The sequence below is a fragment of the Aotus nancymaae genome, unplaced genomic scaffold, assembly GCF_030222135.1.
Source record: "Aotus nancymaae isolate 86718 unplaced genomic scaffold, 86718_ANA_hifiasm-v0.15.2.pri h1tg000097l, whole genome shotgun sequence".
NCBI classification, from domain to species: domain Eukaryota; kingdom Metazoa; phylum Chordata; class Mammalia; order Primates; family Aotidae; genus Aotus; species Aotus nancymaae.
In genome coordinates, this window is record NW_026988512.1 from 1,033,658 (window position 1) to 1,058,782 (window position 25,125).

The 25,125-nt window shown below is 47.3% G+C and overlaps 1 protein-coding gene across 2 annotated transcripts in view; it reads right to left on the reverse strand.

Annotated features, from left to right (window-relative positions):
• Positions 1-1,313: 1,313 nt before the first annotated feature.
• The window catches only part of SFRP1 (secreted frizzled related protein 1), a 48,613-nt gene continuing 24,801 nt past the window's right edge, over positions 1,314-25,125 (reverse strand). The window contains exons 3-4 of one of the 2 annotated variants that reach the window (XM_064370001.1): positions 4,513-4,819; positions 1,314-1,710 (exon numbers count right to left, since the gene is read on the reverse strand). In XM_064370001.1, the coding sequence (XP_064226071.1) occupies positions 1,674-1,710; positions 4,513-4,819 (344 nt within the window). In that variant the 3' untranslated portion in view covers positions 1,314-1,673. Of the gene's footprint in view, positions 4,820-25,125 lie in introns of both variants that reach the window. The other variant, XM_064370002.1, reaches the window with a different exon arrangement.

Sequence of the window (25,125 nt, forward strand, 5' to 3'; positions counted from 1 at the left end):
GGAGCACCGAAATTGCTCATTAAAGCGGTGTAGGTGCCATGCAGCTTGAGGGCAAGCCTGTGGTTCCAAGTGCTGCCAGCATCTCTGAGGTGCACGCCTCAAGCAGGCCTGACCCCTGGGTACCCCAAACTCCATGGTGACTCCAGCAGCTGGAGCTGAGATACTTTTGTACACACTTCACCATCCTTTTGCAGACACAAAAAAAATGGGAAATGGAGATCATGGTGATGGGTTTCAGTGGGGGGGTGACAATGACATCTCCACCCAGCCTAACTAAATATCCTTTCTTATTAACCACAGGGGAACTAAAAGGAAAAATACGGACGTTTTCCTTGGCTGGGCTAGCATCTTACTGTTTCACCAGTCAGGTACATTAGTATGTGAGAATCTTTCTGGACTAGAGCATGACTTTGATAGAATGTTTACAAGTTCTCATAACACGCCCTAAAAAAAAATGTTGTATCCCTGTGCTTGGATGTGGATTTGGGTAGCTTGGGAATATTTTATCACTTCTGGGTAAAACTGCCAGTTGTCTGTGGTTTGGAGGTGACTTATTGATCAGGGAACTACGTTCACTGAAGTCATCACTGTAATTGTTTGCAGAACTAGAAGTCACATGGAAGACTTCCTTAGGCAAGAAGCACAGAACTTAATATGAAACAGCTTGGGCTGGGCACAGAGCAGCACTCTGAGTTCAAAGGGAAGCTCGGTGGGGAGCGCAGACGTCATACCTACGCAACTGGGATGCAGGAGCCCCCAGTTCTCATTCCAACCAGGAGAGTGACCTGGGAGTCCCACATTAGTTGGGAAATCCCAGCCATATCCCCATCTTACGTTAACAGGGTGGATGGACATGTTCCTCTCCAAGGCCTCCTGTGGGTCTAAGACTCCAGATACAAACAAGTTTTCCAATTCTAGTTGGTAATTCTAACATTGAGTTGAGCCGGAGGGGAAAGAGCATGTTTCTACGAGAAACATGGAAAAGAAATTCAGGCAGGGCTGAAAGCTACATTCTTGTAGAGCAAGCATTTAAGCTTCTTTCTGATCTGAAACACACACAGCCAGGAGAAACACTTCTGGAAGTTATTTCGAGGAGCAGATGGTAAATGGGAGTGTGGGGGCCACCGGTAGCCTGCAGTGCCTCCCAAGTTCTCCTTCAGCCCACCCACACCCAGTTACCATTTGCAAGCTGTTGAACTGGGACCAGAAAGCATCACTGAAGAAACTCAAGAGGAAGAAGATGCGTGTGCTTCCCTGGAGAGGGTGAGGAGCGTACGACTGGCCGGGGAAAAAAAGTCACGGCTCACAGTATCGTTGATTAATTGAGTGATTTTAGTCAAGTGAATATTGATACATGGCTGAAAAGCATGAAAATAAAATGAACACATACGGGAATTACTACTAACATAAGCGATAACATCAAAACATCTGGTAAAATGCAGTTAAAAAAAACAACACAAGTGAAATGGAATGTAAAACATTTTCACAGTATTCAAAGCTTTTGTAAGAGACTTAGGCTCTAAAAGAGGAGTACTACAGAAAGAAACCAGAGGAAACGGGACTTTCATCCGTGTCCTGCGTATCTGCTGGTGACAGGTCAGAATGGGCAGTACGTTATTCCCTGCAGGCTGCCTAGGGCGCTCTCCCGAAACAGTTGCCTGAGCCTCCTGCATCTATGAAGCCACGACACAGCAACTGGTTACTCGGAGTCTGATGAGAAAAACAGATTTTAGGTTTGGGAAATGGGGTTGCTGTAATTTATACATCCAAATGCAAACTGGGGCTCTGATTGAATTCTGCCCTGGGGAGAACTTGCTGCTAACCCACAGGCACCAAGAGCCAAGTGTATTTTAAAAATAAAATGTTCTTGGAATCCTCACCTCCCATGCTATCTTCTAAGATAACTACAAATACTCTTCTAAGATTTAACTGAGTTCTGCCAAGGACCTCCCAGGGCTCTATCCAGAATGATTATAGTAAAGCTTTATAAATCCCACCTCGGCCCTAGTGATAATTGGCAAATCACATGCAGACGTCCTTCTCGGAAACCAATGACCAGGCTGATGAGTCTGCACATTGGTTTTGTTAAATACTTTATGGAGAAAAACAAAGGTTCGTGATAGTGTAGCTCTGGGCCTACAGAGAGCCTCCCTTTTGGTTCTGAAATTGCTGATGTGATAGAGACAAAGCAGCTATGGGTCTAAAATCTTCATTAAAGTAACTAACGAAACTCAAAGTCCTAGGTCTCTGAGGCGGTGATAAAATCCACAGCTGTGATTCACATTTCCAATTCATTTTGAGCTCTTTCTGAAGCTGTCGCTTCCTACCTGAGAATTCCCATTTAGAGAGCTACACAGCACAGTCACCTGCCCTTCCATACTCTGTGGTAATTGCTAACATCCCAGATAAACCCCTCCACTAAGGACTCTGCCGCAGAGAGAGGGCCTGGTTGCATGAGGCACTTTGTCAAAATGGGCAGATACATACGAGCACTAAACACGCGAGTGAAATCAACCAGAACTAAGACCCAGATCCATGCACTCAGGAACTTGCTCTGAATTTGTATGACAACAGAAAAGTAGAATATTTCTAATTAGCTAATATATATACACATTTTTTTATCATCCAAAATTACAAGCAAATCACTTAAGGTCCCCAGCACTTTACGATGAAAGGTCAGAGAGAACCCCACAAAAAATCATTAAAAGGATAGGATCACTAATTGTGAGAGGTTAATTATATCAGGATAACTCTCAGGTAGGTAACTAGGTGGGCATGCTGATTTCATACTGGAATCTTCAACAGTTAACAGAATCTACCATCCCTTCCTCCAGGTCAGTCCAGGGCCACAGGGGGCCACTTTACAGCCTCACTGCAGCATCCTCACTGGGTATAAGCATTGGCCCAGACGGACAATCACAAAGGTCCTCAAAGAGTTACAGAGAATTAAGAATCCGGCTTTGGGGGGAAAATTAATATGAATTTTTTTAGAACTGCTTCCTGTACACTGGACAAGGGGTAAATTTGTCGAAGTGAACTGGCTTATGTACATCGCTGATAAAACATAAAGGCTTTGAGAAATATCTCAGGGCACTTGGGAAAAGCTGCAGAGATGTTTTGTCTTTGAAACTCTTTCCCTGGATGGGGACACCCCACCCTTGTCACCTTTCCATCTGCAGAAGTGAAAAAAACATATGTAAAAAGTGCAGGGGGACAGACAGGCAGGCTGTTCCAAATTTCTTTGATCTATAGGCAATCGAGTTCAAAGGATTGTTTCTTTACTGGAAAGGAAAGAAGGGAAAGCACTATGAGCTTTGCCTGGGGGCCTTAGGTTCGAGGGCAACCACGGACTCTTCAGGAAGGAGAGCCACATGCGCCACCGGGAAATCCGCCTCTCTTGGCAAAGGCCTGGGGAGAGCTGCTCTTCGGGAAAGCAGCCTGGGACGGATAGGAGAGCTTGTTCTAGCACAGTGTTCAAATGCTCAATGTAGACTTTTTTAAAACCTTGAAAAATCAGTGGGTGTTTGTCGTTGTTCTTTTAAAAATGTGAAAAGGAACAAACATGAGATTAGAATCCTAAGCTTTTCACCCAATTTCACAATTCGCCCTGACTAGCAATTTGCTGGACTGTTCTAAAAAATTTTTTCATTTGTGTCTTTTTTAACTATGTGTTTTGAAAACTACCAGGCATTGCCTTCTCAGCCCAAAAATTGCCGTCTCTCTCAGGTTCACTGTGGTTTCATTTTTCTGACACAAAGGCAGGCACAGGCTGCCCCTCCACATGTCTGGGGGATGAGATTGTGCCCTGGGCTCATAGAAACTGAACTTTCAGAGCATCTGAGACTGGCTGATTCAGATCCAAAGACAATCACAAGGAAAGACGGTGGGCAGAGCCGGCGATGCCTCTCCCCGGTCCCTTTGCTGTCACAATTACGTAATGGATTTGCACTTTTCCTCCCTGCGCTCATCACTTTCTGGGCTTGACCTTAATTGTAAGTGTGGTATGGGTCTGTTTCCATCTAAAGCAGACAGAAAGAAACTACTCGACCTGAAATCAACGTGACTTACCAATTATTAGAATGTTCTAGCTGAAAGGCATAGATCAGCCAGCAGATCAACACCAACAAGTTGCAAAACAGAGTTTGTTCTGCTGGTTTTCACTTTCTGCCCAATCCCCCTTTTTGTACTTTAGTGGCTGCGTCGCTGGTGTCAATGGTTTGTCACCTCCTCCTGTGTGGTGGCTGCTGCTCTGCCTTGTGGATCTTAAAAGCCTTCCTAATCTAAATGGCCCTTGCCTTACCCGGCCGTGGCTACCCTGGGGTCTGGAGCGTGGCTATGGAGGGAAGGGAGCAGGATGCTGCAAGAACAAGCCGACTGGATTACAATGTCCACTACTGACAGGCGCAGTGCGTGTGTGTGACCCACCGGGTTCCTGGGGCGCTGTCCCCCGGGCCCCCCCAACCTGAGGCTCCCTCCCCATCCCGCCCCCGTGAGAATCACTTAAACACCGACTGAAAGGTGGGGCACTCGTGGTTTTTCATTTTCTTCATGAAGTTTTTGAACTCCTTGTTTTTCTTGTCCCACTTGTGGATGGCCGTCAGCAGGTACTGGCTCTTCACCTTACGGCCCATGATGAGGAAGTGGTGGCTGAGGTTGTCCAGCTGGTGGCAGGGACAGTCGGCCCCGTTCTTCAGGTACAGCACGAGCTTCTTCAGGTCCTTCTTCTTGATGGGCCCCAACTTCAGGGGCTTCTTCTTCTTGGGGACAATCTTTTTGTCACCATTTTCTTTTTTCACTTCTTTTATTTTCATCCTCAGTGCTAGAGATGGAGAGGACAGAAGGGGGGAAGAGAAAGCATTTAGAACGCAGCTTTTTTTTTTGATCCTCCAAGTGATTGCATTTTATTATTTTATTGTTTTGCTTACACTTTCTTCTTTTAAACTTTCTTTTAATTTTAGATTCAGGGACACACATGCAGAGTTGGTTTCATGGGTATACTGCACGATGCTGAGGTTTGAGCTTCTAATAATCCCATCGCCCAAGTAGCAAACCCAGTGTCCGCCACCCTCCCGCATGTCTTCTGGAATCTCCAGTGTTTACTGTAGAACACAGTTTTTCATCTAAAACAATGACGCAAGCGTACAGCTGAAGTGGAGAACAAAATTGAAAGGCAAGTAACAAGTCAAGAAAGAGGCAGTTTGATCCATAAAATCCAGGTTCTGTAATCCCAGCACTCTGGGAGGCCAAGGTGGGTGGATCACCTGAGGTCAGGAGTTCGAGACCAGCCTGGCCTACATGGTGAAACCCCGTCTCTACTAAAAATACAAAAATTAGCCAGGCGTGGTGGTGGGTGCTCATAATCCCAGCTACTCAGGAGGCTGAGGCAGGAGAATTGCTTGAACCCGGGGGGTGGATGCTGCAGTGAGCCGAGATCGCACCACTGCACTCCAGCCTGAGTAAGACTCCATCTCAAAAAAAAAAAAAAAAACAAGGTCTCAGGTACTCATTCTGCCGCTGCCTCCACCCCCTATTCTGTGGTGTCCAGTGGTATCTTTGTAATGGCAACTGGTGCCAGAAGATCCTCAAATAAATTTCAAAACTAAATCACATTGCTCTCTTTAAAAACCCAGTGACTCAGAATATCATGCACTGCTTTAAGAGAAGAAAGTGTCCTATAACCCAATTTAATCCACATGATCTGATGCTATTGATCTCAGCATTCAGAGAAAAAAAAATCCTGAGTGTTTTTTTGTTGTTGTTGATGTCATTGTGGAGGCAGGGTCTCATTCTATTGCCCAGGCTTGAGTGCAGTGTCTCGATCTCAGCTCCCTGCAGCCTCAAACTCCCAGGCTCAAGCAATTCTCCCACCTCAGCCTCACAAGTCGCGAGGGCGACAGGCACACATCATCACGCCTGCCTAATTTTTTTTTTAAGAGATGGGTCTCACTATGTTGCCCAGAACTCCTGGACTCAATAAATCATCCCTCCTCAGCCTCCTAAAGTGTTGGGATGACAGGCATGAGCCACCATGCGGAGCCATGAGGGTTTCTTTTTGTTTGGTTTTAAGAGCAAGTTATCAGTTTAGTATTTTAACATTGAAAGACCTACAATTCCTTGAAAGTTGGGTCCTATAAAATGACAGGCAGAACTGTGTGTGCACTCAGCAAGGGAAAGTTCAAGATTGTTTCAAGTTGTCATGCTTGCTGCATTAAACATCAACGTCCAACCACAGCATGGGCAAAATCAGTTTCTACTACCGGGTCTCCATGGCAGTAAGACAGCAGGTACTGCTAATATCAGTCCATTGCTAGTCAACCACTAATCCCCACTGTCCTACCAACTGAGGAGACCCACACAAAATCCAAATCTATTTTGACATCCCAGCAGATTAGAGCAAGTCCTGGTGAAGCCCTAATTGAAAAATCCAGGTGATGAGCTCTCTTCAAATCCAATATGGTACCCAGGCTGCTTCTCCTCTCAACCCCCAACCAGCCCACCCACCAACTCTGCTTTCTCTTTCCTCTTTCCCAATGGATGCTGAATGAACAGTTTTAACCCATGAGTCACATCCTGTAGTGATGACTCCACAGGGGCTACTGATGAAGATAAATGAGTGTGGACGCGCTCTATGAACGAAGCACACTGAACACATGGTGTCGCTGGTACAATCAATTCCCCAATAACACTGGCCAGCCCCAGATATTCCCAAAGGAGCTGGAAATCACTTTCTAGGTGCCAGCCACCACATAATTTGTCTATCCTCTGAATTCTTTTTAATACAAAATTACTAAGCCCCCTCTTTTTAATAACGCAAGGCTTCCTCCCACACACGCTGAGGAAAGTCTTGAACCTGAACTCAATCACAGTGGCTAACAATTGTGAAAGCATGTGACCTGCCAGGGGATGAGCTAAGTATTTCCCGTGCCTTTCCTCATCCAACAACTCCGGAAGGAAGGTATAATTATTTTCCCATCTAATTGATGAGAAAACTGAGGCATAGTGGGTTAAGTTGACTTGCCTAAAGTCACTAATCATAAGTTGAAACCTATGTCTAAATGGGCACTTTTAATCTGCATGTTATCCATGCTGACTCTATGCTTCCAAAATTCTTTAGACTGAACCCCAAACTTGGAGTACTGATTGAATGGACCAAGAAAATCAGGGGGAGGAGCTCAGACCCTCCTCCCAGTTTCACCTATGTTTCAAAATGACTTCACTTACAAAATGGTAAAAGAGTACCTCCTGGTTGAAAGAGACGTCTCTGGCAAAGGAGAAATTGCATTTGTGAAAGTGTTATTACGTAATATTTTATTTTATTTATTAGAGACAGGGTCCCACTCTGTTGCCCAAGCTAGAGGGCAGTGATGCAGCCTTGAATTCCTGGATTCAAGAGATTCTCCTGGCTCAGCCAGGACTACAGGTGCATGCCACCATGCCCAGCTAATTTTTTCACTTTCATTTTTCATAGAGACAGGGTCTTGCTATGTTGTCCAAGCTGGTCTCAAACTTCTGGCCTCTAGCAATCCTCCTACCTTGGCCTTCCAAAGTGCTGGGATTACAGGTGTGAGCCATGACTGGCCTATTACTTAATAGTGAGTTGACTAGAAAGGCATTCCTTTGGCTAACCCAAGAATATGGAAGAGGAGAAAAGAGTGCTAGGAAGAAATCTTCCATGAATGTGTCAGAGTCAGTAAATCAGACCGTCTCCCTCTGCTTTCTTACCGTAAGAGTTCCTTATGCTGAGGCCCACTATGACCCCAGGCCTGCAATGTTTCACCCCAAGGGTGGCAGAGGGGATGGGAATGAGGCCCCAGTGAGCAGAATTCTCCAGCTGAAAATGAGCACTGCCCTCCCAGGCTACTCCGTGCTTCCCAGCACACATGGGAGTGCTCTCCCAAGTGAGTGCCTTATTCACACCTCTCCCCCAGCCTGGACCAGCCACGTCCCAGTCTCCCAATTAGGCTGGACCCCACCCCTACTGAGGACAGAGCACAGCGGAGACTGGCAAGTGGGAGTGCCGTCATGGAAAGCAGCTGAGATCCCCCCACAGCCTCGCCCTGACACACCCAAGCGGGCCCACTCCTGGTTCAGCTTCCACGGCTGGCTCACAAATCTTGTACCTGGGGGTTCACATGGGAAAAGGCTGCCCCTGCTCTAGTCTGTGGCTCACTGAATGAGAAAAGTTCTCAGTGGGGTGGAGTGAGAGACCAGTAAGAAGACTCTCACTGCCCAGGCCTAGGGAAAGGCAGGCTGGCTCCCTCTCTGCCATCCCTCTGCAAAACAGAGCCAGTGGGAATGGTAGAAACCACATCTCAAAGAAAGGCTGCAAAAAGCACTGCACAGTTTCAAAAGAGTAAGAATAATTCTGCTCCTTTCACAAGACTCTCCAAGATGTGGCCTCAGGTCGTCAGAAAAGCGCCAACCTCCTTCCCAAAGTCTAAGGCTAGAACCAAGCATTGCTGTAAGAGAGTACAAGGACATCACCAGGAGAAATTAATGCATGCTCCAGGTGACAAGGTGGAAGCCCTCTTTTCTGCAGAGAAGTGAGCCATCGTAATACAGTACCCACCACGTGCAGGGCTCTGCAGATGAGAATCTGATAAGTCTATCTATGACTTCTTATTTAATACTCACCACAACCATCTTAAGAAGGCATCAATAGGCCAGGCGCAGTGGCTCATGCCTGTAATCCCAGCACTTTGGGAGGCCAAGGCATGTGGATCACCTGAGGTAACAAGTTCGAGATCAGCCTGGAGAAACCCCATCTCTACTAAAAATACAAAATTAGCTGGGCGTGGTGGCGCATCCCTGCAATCCCACAATCCCAGCTACTCAGAAGGCTGATGCAGGAGAATCACTTGAACCCGGGAGGCAGAGGTAGCAGTGGGCCGAGATCATGCCATTGCACTCCAGCCTGGGCAACAGGAGAGAAACTCTGTCTCTTTAAAAAAAAAAAAAAAAAAAAAGGCATCAATAGTACTTTATTACAATCAAGGAGAAGGACTCAGGTTAAGTAACAGCAGCATGAGGCCACCGTTTTAGTAAGAGACAGAATCAGGATCAGAACCCACACCTAACCCCAAAACCACACTCTCCTGCCATACATACCGCGACTCGGTTAGAAATTATATTGCTTCAGTGGAAACTATTTCACTCTTCTGATTGTGTTGCCTTTAACCACAACTCAAATCAAAAATTAATGTTCCTTCGCCATGACCGTGTAAAGGAATGTAGTTTACATAGGTGGGGGAGCAGCGAGGGAAGAGAAATCAGACGATGGGAATGTGTTACACATTAGACTTTACTTCTTGTCTTGCCACTCGGCCCCCTTTCTTTATTTGAGGTGGGGAGAGCAGGGAAGAAGGCACATATGGCCAGAAATTACTAACATCTTTCCGTCTTTCAAGGGTTTGTTTTCGGGGTGCAGATTACCGACAATGTTGAAGAGATCAAAAGCTGTCCCGGGCGGATTTTCCCTCGTGGGTGTGTGTGCAGACCCCCACCACGCCGCATCCCAGGGCTGTAGGGGCGAGGGTGGGTGCTGGCCCAGGAGCAGCCCCGAGCTGATCACCACCACCCCACAACACCCCATCCCATAGTGCTCACATAGATGTCACCCATGGGCTGAATTTGCAATGCAAACGGTGGTGGTGGGCAAACAGGAGAAGCCCCAGAAGGCAGCGCTGGGGCAACAGCTGGATAGAGTCCCGGGTCCTGGGTTCTACTCTGAGCCTCAGTTCTCTGTCTGTAGAGTACAGAGCACCGTCCGACTGCAGGCCTAGTGGACTGACCATCCGAGGAGCCCCTGCTGGGTACTTCTGGGAGATGGCAAAGCTTGTCTCCAGCACTGTCCCCAGCCGGTGCTCCCTCCACGCTTCCCTGCTGTGCCTGGGGGATAGGGCTACAGCTAAGCTACCACCCCGGCCCCCGGACCTCAGCTCCCTGTAACACCTAGACCCTGAACTAAAACCAAACAAAAAAACAAAATTTAGCAATATTGGGTTTATATTTTTTCTTAAGCAACAATTTAACATCCTCCAAGGGTAGGACATGACTCCCACCTAGGCATCGATGCAGCAAGAATCCAGAGCCCCAGAAACTTTGAAAACTCAGAATTCGAGGCTGCAACAAACCTTAAAATAATCCATCACACTTGAGTAGGCCGTTAAACTTTCATTCTATTTGTAGTCACCCAAATCATTTTTGCACACAAAATATACTTCCTTGGTAGGCTCCAGAAGAAGGCTGGCCCTGTTTGGGAAGCTGAAATGAGAAATCATCACACACCATCCCAAACCCTCACATTCTTCAAAGCTGTCGCTTCCTCCTGGCTCCCCGCTTCTATGAATGGTGCCTCCAACCCTCCCAAGCCGGAGACATCTGACCCATGACTTTGAACGTAAGGCAACCATTGGCCCGGAACCAGTCATTTCATAACCAGTCCTGTGCAACAGCTGTAGGAGTCCAGGAAGGGTCTGTGGGGAAAGGCGGGCATGAGGTCGCGTTAGGAATCAATCTTGTAACTCCTCTGATTGCAGATGACAGTAGTAATGAAAGGTAAAGTACAGAGAGGAAGAGGAACACCAGGGAGAACCTTCGTGGGGTAAAAGGAAGAGTTACTTACTATAAAAGCCATGAGAGGCCCAGCTGGGAAACCAGGCAGCCCAGTATCATGAAAACCACAGGGTACATTTAAATGCAGGAAACACCCTCAACCCTAAGTGCTAAAGAGTTTAACAATGAGTCTGGCTGGGCGCAGTGGCTCATGCCTGTAATCCCAACACTTTGAGAGGCCGAGGGGGGGCTGATCACCTGAGGTTGGGAGTTCAAGACCAGCCTGACCAACATGGAGAAACCCCGTCTCTACTAAAAATATAAATTAGCCAGGTGTGATGGCACATGCCCATAATCCCAAACCCTACTTGGGAGGCTGAGGCAGGAGAGTCACTTGAACCCAGAAGGTGGAGGTTGCAGTGAGCAGAGATCATGCCATTGCACTGCAGCCTGAGCAGTAAGAGCAAAACTCGGTCTCAAAAAAAAAAAGAAAAGAAGTAATAGTGAGTCTGAAACTACAGCACTTAACTGAGTGATTAAGGGAGCACACCAGCACACAGGAGGCCAGGATCCAGAGTGGTGAGGGTGAATTCCAGAGACCTAAAATCCAATAAGAAGGGAAAAGAAGAGAGAAGCCATACCACCAAGCTTCTGGACCGAGTGCGAAGGGGCACTCCTGGGCACGCAAGCCACACATATTAGACTGGGCACATGCAATCGTCCCCACTCTTCTTGAAGTCAGTTTAAAATTATAGTCAAAAACAAGTTATAAACACGTGCAACAAAGTGGCAAAGGAAACAAGAGCAAATGGATGGTAGAATCTGGCTTGAAAGGGAAAATCAAACATAAAACGCAGACAGGGATGCCAGTAAAGTGCAGAGAAAAGCAGGAAAAAAGGGACAGACAGGGATGCCAGTAAGAAACAGCCCATCTGCCTGGCAGGTCCCAGAAATGCTCCTGAACTGGGAGCCCCAGACGCTCCATCACAGAGGCTGTCAATGTTGGGACTGGCATCAAGTTCCCATAGGGACACTCAGACCCACCCTCCTGGGCCATGAGTCCAGGTGGCTGCCCTCACCAACTCCAGCAGTAGCCATAGGCTTCATCTCATACAGAAGGCCTATGGTCCCAGCTACTCGAAAGGCTGAGGCAGGAGAATCACCTGACCCTGGGAGGTGGAGGTTGCAGTGAGCGGAGATCACGCCACTGCACTCCAGTCTGGGTGACAGAGCAAGACTCCATCTCAAAAAAAAAAGGAGGCTTGAATCTGCAGACAGCCTGCAGCTGGGGTACACCAGACACAGAGGAGGACGGGGTGCTGCTGCGTGAACACCAAAGGGTTACATGAAAGTCTGCAAAGTGAAGGATGAGACTCTTGGGTATCAGAACACTACACTTATATGCCTGTTTCAGAAGATTGAGTGGTTTTTCTCTAAAACTATTAGATTGTTGCAAAAGGAATCGCAGTTTTTGCCATTACTTTCAACTGCAAAAACCGTAGTTACTTCTGCATCAACCTAATAATCGTTCAAAAGAAAAGACCTATGGGCCTTCCGCAAAATTCTCAGGTGAGGCCCAACCAATCACAGGCCCTGCATGTACACAAAGAGCTTCCAACTTCCTATCTCACTGTTAAATTCAAATGGACAAAGACCGGCAGGTATTTAAGGAAAGCCTCCAAATGCGAATGACAGAGACCGTAACATACAGGAATTCAGAGATGACAGAGGCAGTGCAGGGAGTGGTTAAAAAGCTTTTCACTTTTTGCCTTGTTGCACTCCTAAAAGCAAGATGGGTCACCAGCAGCTCTCCTGGAGTCACCAAAAAAAATTCGGCCAGGCTTCTCGCTCTTGTCATTACGGTCTCCATATGCGCTGCCAATGTTTCCATCAGTATGCACAGGAAATAGGTTTCACTAAGTCAGACTAAGTGAGCTTCCTTGAATGGATTAGCCAAGGCATCCACCAAGTGACGGAAACCATGCTAGCTCTCTGTACATAAAATAATATTTTTTTAAAACTTTAAAAATTAATATGGCCAGGCGTGGTGGCCCACACCTGTAATCTCAGCACTTTGGGAGGCTGAGACAGGCAGACCACTTGAACCCAAGAGTTAGCGACCAGCCTGGGCAACACAGTGAGACCCCATCTCTACCAAAAAAAAGCATTAGCCAGGCATGGTTGTGCATGCCTGTAGTCCCAGCTACTCAGAAAGCCAAGGTGAGAAGATCGCCTGAGTCTGGGGAGATTGAGGCTGCAGTGAGCTATGATTGCACCCCTGCATTCCAGCCTGGGTAAGAGAGTGAGACCTTGCCTTAAAAAAATTGTTTTAAATGATAATAAATTAGATAATACCTTTGTATTCCTAAAACAGGAACAAAAAGCTATTAAAAGGAATGTCCAGAGATCAGGAAAGATTACTTGGAAATTTAAAATGTAAGACAGGAAATATAAAATGCAATACAAGTAAAAAGATGTAAAAGAAAGGAAATAAATATGCAGTATACCACATGGCTCAGCTGCAAAGAATATTTACATAATTCTAATAAATTAAATATTCAATATTAACCAAAAGAGTGATACAACTATATTGGAAAGATAGTGTAAAAGAGATAAACCTTTAACTTCAGTAACAGAAAATCAGTTGGTTTTAAGATAATGTTGAAGAGGTGAGGCACGGTGGCTCATGCCTGTAATCCCAGCACTTTGGGAGGCTGAGGCAGGCGGATCACTTGGGGCCAGGAGTTCAAGACCAGACCAGCCTGACAAGCACGGCAAAACGTCATCTGTACCGAACATACAAAAATTAGCCAGTGTGGTGGCACAAGCCTATAATGCTAGCTACTTGGGAGACTAAGGTAGGAGAATCACTTGAACTCAGGAGGCAGAGGTTGCAGTGAGCTGGGATCAGGCCACTGCACTGCAGCCTAGGTGACAGAGCCAGACTGCCTCAAAACAAAATTTTTTTCAAGAATATTAAAAAAAATTTTTTTAAAGATAAGGTTGGAAAAATTTCCTGAAAAGATGCACAAAATAACAAAGAGATGGGAAAGAGAGGAAAGAAAAAGATAAAGTATCAATCCAAGACTTAATGCCTGAGAAAAAGGTATTCTAGCAAGAGAGAACCAAGAAAACAAATGGGAGAAAATATCGAAGAAATAATACGATAAAACTTTCCAGAAATGAAGAACATGAGTCCTCAGGTTAAACAACATCCAACTGAAAGAATCATGGCATTTAGAAATACGAAGGGCAAAGAGAACGTTTAAAATCTTCAAGAGAAAAGAGTAGACATCTAATACAAAGGATCAGTATCCCAATTGCACTGAATTTATCAATAGTGACACTAGAAGCTGGAGGATAATGAATCAATGCCTTTAAAATTCCCAAATTTGATACTGAGACAAGCTATCAGTCAGCATGCAGGAGTAGAATAAAAACATCTTCAGGCATTAAACGGCTTTAAAACATCATCTCCCATGTGTCTGTCCTTAGGAAGCTACTCAATGATGTGCTCTAAAACATGCAGAATTGTTTTCTTTATAAAACGAATTACTAGCCAGGTGCAGTGGCTCACACCTGTAATCCTGGCACTTAACAAGGCCGAGGCAGGCAGATTGCCTGAGCTCAGGAGTTCCAGACCAGCCTGGGCAACACGGCAAAACTCTGTCCCTACTAAAAATACAAAAAATTAGCCACGCATGGTGGCACGTACCTGTGGGCCCATCTAATAGGGAGGCTGAGGCAAGAGAATTGCTTGAACTTGGGACGCAGATGTTGCAGTGAGCTGAAATCACACCACTGCACTCCAGCCTGGGCAACAGAGTAAGACTCTGTCTCAAAAAAAAAGAAAAGAAAGAAAGGAAGCATTATTAATGTTACTTTTGATTGAAAAGTAATAATTGTATACACTTACGGGTTACAATGTGATGCTGTGATACGTGTATACGAGAAGGAATGATTAAATCAAGCTAATTAGCATGTCCATCATCTCACTTACCTATTTTTAAAAAAATGCAGATTAAACAAGACATAGGATTCAGGAAACCAAGTCTAACCTAAGGAGGCTTCTCTGGTTCTCCAGTTGCAGACAGCCTATCGTGAGACTTCTCTGATCCTGTGAACCAATGGCCCTAATGAAGTTCCTCTCCCATCTCCTATTGCTTCTGTTTCTCTGAAGAACCCTGTCTAACAAACAGGCCTAAAGCTCCATCAGCCCAGACCAATGGCAGGAAAGAACACAGGCCGATTTCCTGGTCCATATCTGCCAGAAAGCTTGGGGCTGAATTCATAATATGAACCTAAGTAACTGGGCAAATAAAATGGGACAGTTACTATCTCAAGGAAAACAAAAAGATGTAAAAGAAAGGAAATAAATATGCAGTACACTACATGGGTCAGCTGCAAATAATATTTACATAATTATAATAAACACGGAATATTAATCAAAATGTGATATAACTACATTGGAAAGACAGTGTAAGAGATAAATCTTTAACCAATAACAGAAAATCAAAGAATGTCTAAATATTAAAAATAAGGAATCAAATTATAAGCATGTTATTTATTTGTCCCAGTTTGCTGAATATGAAGAAATCACTAAAAGTACTTGAAAATTATTACTTCTAGGTCACAGGAACTAGAAGTAGGAAGGAACTGCAGTTTACCTTTCAAACTATATTTATTTTGAATCAAAAATTTTAAATGTAACAAACTTACGGTCTAATACAGAATGTTAGTATATGTAAAATATAAATACAAAATGTCAGATTATGAAGGCAATACAGAGACCGGACATGTCCAGACCCTTCACCTTCCATTCAGATGGAGCAACTTGGCTATAGTTAGGGATTCTTAAGGGTTTTGTTTGAGTAAGAATTCTGCTTTCTCAAGCAGCTTTTTGCTGTTTCCTTTTTTTTTTCTTTTTTGAGGAGGGAGGCAGTCTGCTGATTTCATCAATCTCCATCATTTCTCAGATAAGATAAAAAAATCAATTGGGTTAGAATGCAAATTATTTACTTAGAACTGGAAGAGACGTTAAACCTGGTTTAACCGATGCTCAGAAGTGAAGTCACTTGTCCCAAGCCATTCAGCTCTGCCTGGAACCTGCTCCCTGCCTCTCTGCCCAGAGATTTGTGTTTTATGCCACAGTCCCTCCAGGAGGATAGCAAGAAGGGATGAACAGGGGCCTGGCCATCTGGGACGATGGGGCAAGCAGTTGGATTCATTTTTTTCCAAAAGGTACTGATAGAAAAAAAAAAAATCACCAAGAAGCAGATACCAGCCACACACTCTGATTCCTAAAAGATTTGCTCTTTCCCTAAATTGCTTTCTCTTTCAGAGGGGCCTAAAGTCCCCAAAGAAATGACCTGAGAAGTAGAGGACAAGCTAGTCACAGTGAGACTGGCAAACTCTTTCAGAGACAGGGTCTCACTGTGTCACCCAGGCTGGAGTGTAGTGGTGCCATCATAGTTCACTGCAGCCTTGATCTTCTGGATTCAAGTGATCCTTCAGTCTCAGCCTCCTGAGTAGCTGTGGCTACAAGAATTCAGTACCACAGCCAGCTAATTTTTTAATTTTGTGTAGAAACAGGATCTTTCCATCTTTCCCAGGTTGGTCTCGAACTCCTGAGCTCAAGTGATCCTCCCACCTCAGCCTCTCAAAGATGTGAGCCACCACACCAGTCTGTAAACGCTACAAAAGCAGCTTAGCCCAGCTTGGTTGATCAGGAAGGGCCCACAGACGGGTACCCCAATGCACCAGTCTCGTGGGTCTGCTCCACCCCTCCTGCCCCACAGAGCCCCCAGGTGAAAAAATCTGTTCAGATACCAAAGCCTCACTAAGCTGTGAAGACAGAGCACTGATTTCCTGCCTCCCAGCCCCGGATCACACATGTCTTGGGTAAGCAACCTTGAAGCCTGAGGCAGAAAGCACCTCCCCAAGTCCAACTGTGCAAATGAGACTCATAACAGTGCTGGGTACGGCGTTTGGCTGCAAGTAACCACAGCCTCCTTCCAACGCTCAGCAGAGGTCTGGGCACCATGGCGAGCTGGCTTTGCAGCACTGGGGCCCAGATAAGTCCTACTGACAATAGCCTTGCAGTGGCAGCTTAACAGACCCCTCTGTTCCCAGCAGGAGCCGATGTCTGGCATCATTAATTCGTTTAGCAGAGAAAGAGGCTTGTACCGTGTCACAATAACTCAGCCTCTCTCCCCTGACCACAAGCCGCATGCTGCATACTTAGATACATTTGCTGACTACAGGACATATGTTACACACGAGAAAAACAAAACTAAAAAAAAAAGATCCAAAGCAGATTTCTTTTTCTCTCATCTCCAAAAAAAACAAAAAAGACAGATGTGGAAAATGCTCCTGAGTGGCTCATTCAGGACAAATTATTTAACTGAAGTTGTCCTGTTTTCTGGACCCCAGACACCTTGGAATGGTAGCCAGGCAGGAGAGTAGAGACTGCAACTTTGCAAAGCCCTCTCCCCAGTACTCACATATGAATGCACACACATACACAGGCTCGTATACACATGTGCACACGCATATCAGCATCATCAATGCCTACACACCAGCAGCGTCAATGCCTACACACCAGCATCATCAATGCCTACACACCAGCATCATCAATGCATACACACCGGCATCGTCAATGCATACACACCAGCATCATCAATGCATACACACCAGCAACATCAATGCCTACACACCAGCATCATCAATGCATACACACCGGCAGCGTCAATGCCTACACACCGGCAGCGTCAATGCCTACACACCGGCAGCGTCAATGCATACACACCGGCAGCGTCAATGCCTACACACCGGCAGCGTCAATGCATACACACCGGCAGCGTCAATGCCTACACACCGGCAGCGTCAATGCCTACACACCGGCAGCGTCAATGCCTACACACCGGCAGCGTCAATGCATACACACCGGCAGCGTCAATGCATACACACCGGCAGCGTCAATGCCTACACACCGGCATCGTCAATGCCTACACACCGGCAGCGTCAATGCATACACACCGGCAGCGTCAATGCCTACACACCGGCAGCGTCAATGCCTACACACCGGCATCGTCAATGCCTACACACGGGCATCGTCAATGCATACACACCGGCAGCGTCAATGCATACACACCGGCATCGTCAATGCATACACACCGGCAGCGTCAATGCATACACACGGGCATCGTCAATGCATACACACCGGCATCATCAATGCCTACACACCGGCAGCGTCAATGCATACACACCAGCAGCGTCAATGTATACAAACCGGCAGCATCAATGCCTACACATCAGCAGCATCAGTGTCAGCTACCTGGAATCCTGCTGTCTAACTGCTTGATTTCCTGGATTGTTAAATCCCAATTGAGTTAAGCTAATGGTGCAAAATGAAAGCCCTGCTCTGAGAGCAAAGAGTTGCCTGTCATGGTTTCATCTGGGAAGGCAGGTGCCTTGGGGAGCAAGGGTTTGGGCCTCAGAGTAGATCAGAGAAGAACTGTAACCCCTCCACTTCACAACATGCACCTTAGCCTCCTCTACCCCCAGCCCCCCCACCCCCCAACCACCACCCTACACAGGAGGCAGAGAGAGAAGAATAGAAGAATCGCTTAAATAAAGTCCATCACCAGGATTGATTGAATCTTGGTTCTGAGTCCCGGCAAACCTGCCAAGGCAAACAGCTTTTCCTACCATGGGGTCACTGGTTCTTCATTCCTCTCCAATCTACCATCCCTCCTTCCGGTATTTGCCCAAATGGCAAGCTGAAACATGGGATGGTCTCCTGGGAGGGAAAAGATGGGGAGTGGGCTTCAGAAAAGCCACAAGCTATCCCTCACTCAGAGATGCTTAAGAGAGCAGCGCAGGAGTAAGCATCATCAGAAGTGCCTGGAGGACTGTTAAAAATGCTGACTGTGGGGCTCCAGCCCCGAGTTTCTGAGTCAGCAGCCAAGAGATGGGGCCCAGGAATTTGCACTGCTTTTTGCTTTTACAGACTGGGTCTCACTCTGTCGCCCAAGCCAGAGTGCAGTGGTGCGATCACAGTTCACTGCAGCCTTGAACTCCAGGGCTCAAGGGATCCTGCTGAGTAAGTGGAACTACAGGCATGAGCCACCACACCAGCTAATTTTTTTAAAAAAATTGTTTTTAGTTTTGTACAGACGGTGTCTCACTATGTTTCCAAGGCTGGTCTCAAACTTCTGGCATCAAGAGATCCTCCTGCCTTGGCCTCTCAAAGTGCTGGAATTACAGGCATGAGCCACTATGCCTGGCCAGGAATGTGCATTTCTAACAAGTCCTCAGGTGAGGTTACTGCTGCTGGCCTAGGGACCACACTTGAGAACCACTGGTTTAAGGAGCCTGAAGGTTGGGACAGGGTGGCTTGTTTGATTTGTCACCTTGGTTATTCACAGTAGTACATTCTAAGGACTCTTTCTTGGATGACGTCTAAGCATCCTAGAGGCTCAGGGCAGGCCCCCAAACCCGCTGGAGCTCGGGTGGAAGCCAGCAAAATTGGCACAGGCTTGTCTGAGACACAGCGGAGCTAGGGCGAGGTGGTCAGCACCACTTGCAGAATTGCTGAGGTCTATTCCAGAGCTGTGGGTACTTGCAAAGTCAAGAAAACAAAAGCTTGGATAGCAAGAGGCAGCACATTTCAGAGGAAAGGACCCAAGTTCAGAGTCTGCAGACCCCAGCTGACCAACCCCCCGCCCCGACCCATGGTTCAGTGGATTAGACTCCACCATTAACCTCTAGCATAAACTGGGGTAAAATCACTTTACTTCTCTGGCTCCCAGCGTAGTCATTTGCTAGATGAATGTGTTCATTCATTGAGATGGACCCTTCATCTCAGTCTATGGAGACTGTACTGGCTATCTACATCTGAATCTTCCTATTTCCCTTCCCTGTCTCTAAAATCCAGTAGGGAAGCCCAGACCACGGCAATGGGAACATCCTACATCTCGGATGGCAATACCGCCCAAGCCACTCCACCCAGGGGCCTTGCTCGCATGTGCCCCAGGCCCGCCCTGCAGGGCAGACAGCAGCACCAGGGCACCATCTTGGTCGCAGAGTTGCCTAAGCACGAAGACAGCCCTCACAAAATACCTGACACACTCCACACATGATGATCAGCAGGACTTTGTGCCATTCCATGTGACAGATGGGGAGCAGAGGCCTAGCAGGTGCTGGCCCCTTCGCCAAGACCCCTGATGAAGTTAGTCCAATGCCTCTGCAAAATGGCAACAGGTGCACCTCACTCTTCGCCCTTTATCACGTTCTCAGTTTGTCCCCTCTGAAGGCAGGGGGCGCAGGTCACCGTGCTTCAGGCCGAGCTACAGACCATCTTCTTCCTGATGCCTCCCCAGCCCAGTCTAGCCTTGGCCCTCCTGGCTATCCTGGCCTCAACCGTGCTGCAGCAACAGCTCTGCATGAGAATGACCTATGAGTGTTCCTACCTCTCCTCTTCCCCTCTGTGAGCTCATGTAGGACATGGGCCACAACTCATCCATCTCTGTTCAGTGCCTGATGCATCAGAGGCCTCAGCTAAACACTCGTGGGGCACACGAATGAACAGAGAGATGGAAAGAGCTCAGTCCCTGCCCGGATGTTCACAGACTCACTCGCGAGACTGGAACTCTGCACAGACCTCCGCTTCAGCACTCGTAGCAACAGCAAGGAGCCAGTGGGCACCGAGTGCTTGCCCAGGCCAGGGTCTGCTCTGCACGTCTTCCAGCAGACGCACTCCGGGACTCCTCTAACAGCCTAGAAGGCAGATACTCCAGTAATGACATCCAGTTTCTACATAAAGAAACTAGACAGAAAGCTTCAAGTCCCACAACTAGTCCATGGCAGAGCGGGACTTTGACCCCAGAAGCCTGGCTCACAACATATAAATCCTATCAGAAGCAAAACAAACCACACAAGCAGAACAAGAGACTCTGTCTTGGGGGTCCCCTTTCTACTGGGGATCCCCTTTCTACTGGGGATAGCTGCTTTTCAGGCCTAGGGGCAGAGAAGGGTCTCACTGGCCCCTTTTCCTTCCAAAAGCTTTCTAGGTATAAAGGGATTTAGAGAGGAAGCATCCCTCTGATTCATCACAGACATCTCCAAAGCACAAAGCTATGAAAGCACCAGAAAAGAAGGCTATGTCCAAAATCCTTCATCCTCATCACACGAGTCTCTCCAAAGCCAAAACAGAGGCCTGTCTCTCTGGACCTGACAGTGTCACAATCACAGTTCCAGGTGCTTGCTTATTCCCATTTCCGACCCTCCCTATTTATCCACCTTTCTACGCCTCAACAGTCTTTATCTTTTTTTCAGCCTTCTAGGCTCTACGTCAACAGCAGGAAGGCTTGAAGACAGAGGGGCCCTGGCAGTCTGCTCCAACTCCAGCCCTTGGCAGGCACGAGGTCCAGTCTGAGCCTGGGCCCAAGCCGCACACCTTCCCTGGCATCAGATGGGCAGCGCCCGGCTTCACTCCCAAGTCCAGGGTGGGTAGGGAGGACTGACGGAGCTTATACACATCTCCTCTGTGGGGCGGGGGGCGGGGGCGGCAAAGCCCCGCCAGAGGCACACAATCATCCTGTGAGATGACAGCGTACACCACACAGGATGCAGAGGAACGCCGGCCTCTCAAAGCTAACAAGCTTCTTGGCCTGAGACAGGTGTGGCTGAAGCCAAGAATCTAAAAAGCCAGAGGAATCACCACCCCGTCCTGTCTCAAAGCCAGCCTTATCTCTATTTTCCTGAATTCGCACTCCCTGCCCTACTCCGCTGGCACACATTCAGGGCAGCCAGGTGACACTGGCCTCAAGCTGAATGCCCTGACTCCAGTTCCAGGTCCTGGAACCCTTCCTGGCTCTTTCGTTTCTCTCAACCCATCTGGAGCCGACACGTAAGTCACGGGGCAGAGGTTCTAAGAACTGAAGGGAGAAAGTGGCAATAAACGTACGCCCCTGACTCTGCACGCCCTTTCTGCTTTTTCAGGAAGCCACTTCTTGATAAGAAACAAACATGAAAAGCTTCCCAGTGGCTGCAGGGTCTGCTGGCCCATGGGGCCAAATCAGTGCCCGCAGAGGGACAAACACCCCCCAGCCTTAGAGACCACAGGAAGGCTGCCAAAGACTCGGGGCACACAGAGACAGAGCTTTGCAGGAACGGGTGCTCAGGCCGCATTGTGGGGTGCCTTCCCCAACTCCCAGATATACTCCTAGCATGCAGAAGGCAAATGCTTTCTAAGTATATCCACCAAGCAGCTCCACAATGGAAAGATTCTTCTAATGTTCCAAGTACTCTCGGGACCATGCTTCTCTTCCTACTGAAAACAGTCAACATCCAGGTTTGGGGGCCAAGGCTGGGTCCTGCCGGACAGACCTGTGAGCTCCTAGCTCCCCAGCAGGCATGCCCACCTCTAATGTATACAGCCAGCCCAGTTCCTTTTCCTGCCTCTCCTGCCACCTGCCAAGTGCTCCTACCTCGTTCGCAGCTTTCCACCCCCTGCAGGGAGGGATCGGGAGTTCTCTCTTCTGCATCTTCTCCCCAAGGCCTCCAGCCTGCATCAGAGGTGCTGATCACAGCCCCACCTCACCAGCGTTCACCAGCAAGCTATGCCCTGTTACACAGCTGGGCACATCCAGGGGGCCAGGGGGGCTCTTCAAGGATTTGCCAGTGGAGTGGGAGAGCAGTGCCCTCACTCCCTCAGCGTGGGGGGATTAATGTTGCAGCCACAGGCAGGGGAAAATGAAAGACAAATGCCAGCTTGCACAGACCCACAGCTAGAACACCGGCAAAGTCCCTTCAGAGCACAGAAGGGTTAAACCCACGGCTGCCATCCAAAGAGTTCAGACACATCGAGGATGGAGAGTAGCCGTCAGCCCTCAGGTGCTATCCGAGCGCCCTTGTGGCTCCTATCTCTTGTGGATGGATGTGCGTACAGGGCCATGATATAAACAACAGTCACAGGGTCAATCTGTCACCAACTGAGGGCTCGCCGTGCAGCCATCCCTCACACACCGCGCACACCCTGGCTGAGCACTATCAGTGACCTTAGGAGCTGCGAGCTGTGTGCAGGGGAAACCACCATAGCCTACGGGGTGACGAATTTCATCTAAGCGGCCAACTGGGAAAGGCACAGGCCTAAGATCTGAGATCCCGTCCCAGCCTTGCTGACTTTCCTCTGGCATTCTCACCTACCCTAATCGTGATTCATCCAGAGCACCTCTGGCGAATGCACATGTCATGCCTCGAGGTCAACAAAGAAACAGGTTTCAAAGGGTCCTCATTTGTCTGAAGAGCTTGAAATGGCTGCTAGGGCAATTCATGAGACAGCTGGAGACCTTCCGAGCACTCAGGGCCAGGGGCGCAAGGGGCAGCCCCCTCGTCCTTCTCGTCACCCTCTAACACTGGGTTGCCAAGGGCCTTTTGGGTAGCTGGTTGGTTGCCTCCCACATCTGCCTCTCACTCTCCCTGGTTTGCCTGCATGGCAAACGGCCTCTCATCCCAGGTGTTCAGATGAGTGCACCTGGTAGCTCTGTGTTTTGTAATGTTAGAAATTAGGTCTTGGCCGTGCACGGTGACTCGTGCCTATAATCCCAGCACTCTGGGAGGCCAAGGTGGGAGCATGGCTTGAGCCCAGGAGTTTGAGACCAGCCCGGGGAACATAGCAAGACTCCATCTCTACAATTTTTTTTTTAATTAGTCGGGGTTGGTGGCATGGGCCTGTAGTCTCAGCTACTCAGGAGGCAGAGGTGGGAGGATCACTTGAGCCTAGGAGGTCGAGACTGCAGTGAGCTATGATTGTGCCACTGCACTCCAGTCTGGGTGACCCAGCAAGACCCTGACTCCAAAAACAAAACAAAAAAAAATGTGTTTAGAAATCTGAAATAGAAAAAAATAAATAAATCAATTTTAAAATGAAATAAAAATAAGTTAAAGCATGCGAAAGCATTTTGAACATGGCAACCTGTTCCTCTTACTTTTAATTCTGTATTATTTGGAAGTTTTTTATTTTATACAATGTGAATACACTGCCTTTCTGAAACTAAATTACATATTCAAAAGTAAACTATATACACAAATATATGTACAGAGTTATATACATGTTTATCTATGTTTTATTTATCCATTCATTTATTGTATTTCCTGGCTTTCTGTCCAGTTTTAAAGTAGTGCTCTGCCTTCAGGGAAGCCAGAGATGGGCAAATAAAGTTTTTTCACCCTGATTTGTATCCAGCTCTACAAATTTTAATTCATTTCCCTATGTTCTTTCGAGAAGCTCTCTATGGCTATCTACGATCTCATTCTTCATTCCACTCCAGAATAATGAAGATTTCAAGTGCTCACAGATAAGAGCACTGCTGAATTCAGATTCTTGCTTTTATTACATGACCTTGGACAACATGAGTCTCCATCCCGTTTCTCGCTCTTTCTAGATGTAGATTTCAGTATCTTTCTTTATTAAGTTTCAGGTCAGTCTTACCTTTGTTTCTCCTTCCCTTTGCTACAATAAAAAGTACTCTTCCCTGACAGGTGTCAGAATTAGACCACCAGGTAGGTGTCACATCTGTCTCCTCCTCGGAGTCCCCTTCAAAATGTGTGTGTCAGAATGAGAGTAGAATGATCTTTATTTAGGCCTTGTCCTGTGAATGTGTCAAGTTCTCCGCATTAGACAGACCTGGCGGACAGACAGGAAGCCCCGTGAGACCACCTAGAGAGACAATGTGCAGACCCCCAATTGCTCTTTCAGCCATGTTAAAGATTTACTTAAAGACGATCCAGTGAAGTGATCAGACGATCAAGCCAAAATCAGCAGCTGAGCTTGCAAAAAACATTCAGATCAACACTATTTTTTATGTAAACTAAAAAAAAAAAAAAAAAAAATTCCTCCAATTTTCTTCTTTTTTAGACAGAGTTTTGCTTTGTTGCTCAGGCTGGAGTGCACTGACACAATCTTGGCTCACTGCAACCTCCACCTGCCAGGTTCAAGTGATTCTCCTGCCCCAGCCTCCCAAGACTAGCTGGGATTACAGGCACCCACCACCACACTCGCCTAATTTTTGTATTTTTAGTAGAGACAAGGTTTCACCATGTTGGTCAGGCTGGTCTCGAACTCCTGGCCTCAGGTGATCCATCTGCCTCGGCTTCCCAAAGCGCTGGGATTACAGGTGTGAGCCATTGTGCCTGGTCAAACTCCTCCAATTGTCTTGTATCTACTGATGAGTTGGGCTAACACACGGAATTGATTAGAGCTTGTTTCTTTGTTCAGCCTGACTGTTCTGTCCAACCTACTGCTATACACAATCTGTCCCAGCTGGGCCAGGGGACCCTCTGGGGGACTCCGCCTACAGCCCCACCAGCATGACCTGTTTGCCATGGCAAACTCTACGATCGTCAGCGAGTAGGATCCAAACTGAGGCAGGCACATCTAGAGTGACTGACAGGAGCCTCATCACTGAGCGAGGATGGGAAGTTGGAGAATCCAAGAATAATGAGTCTGGTTCATTAGCGCAGACTCAGAAGCAGGAAGAGGAGGAGAACGGCAGCTCCAGGTACAGC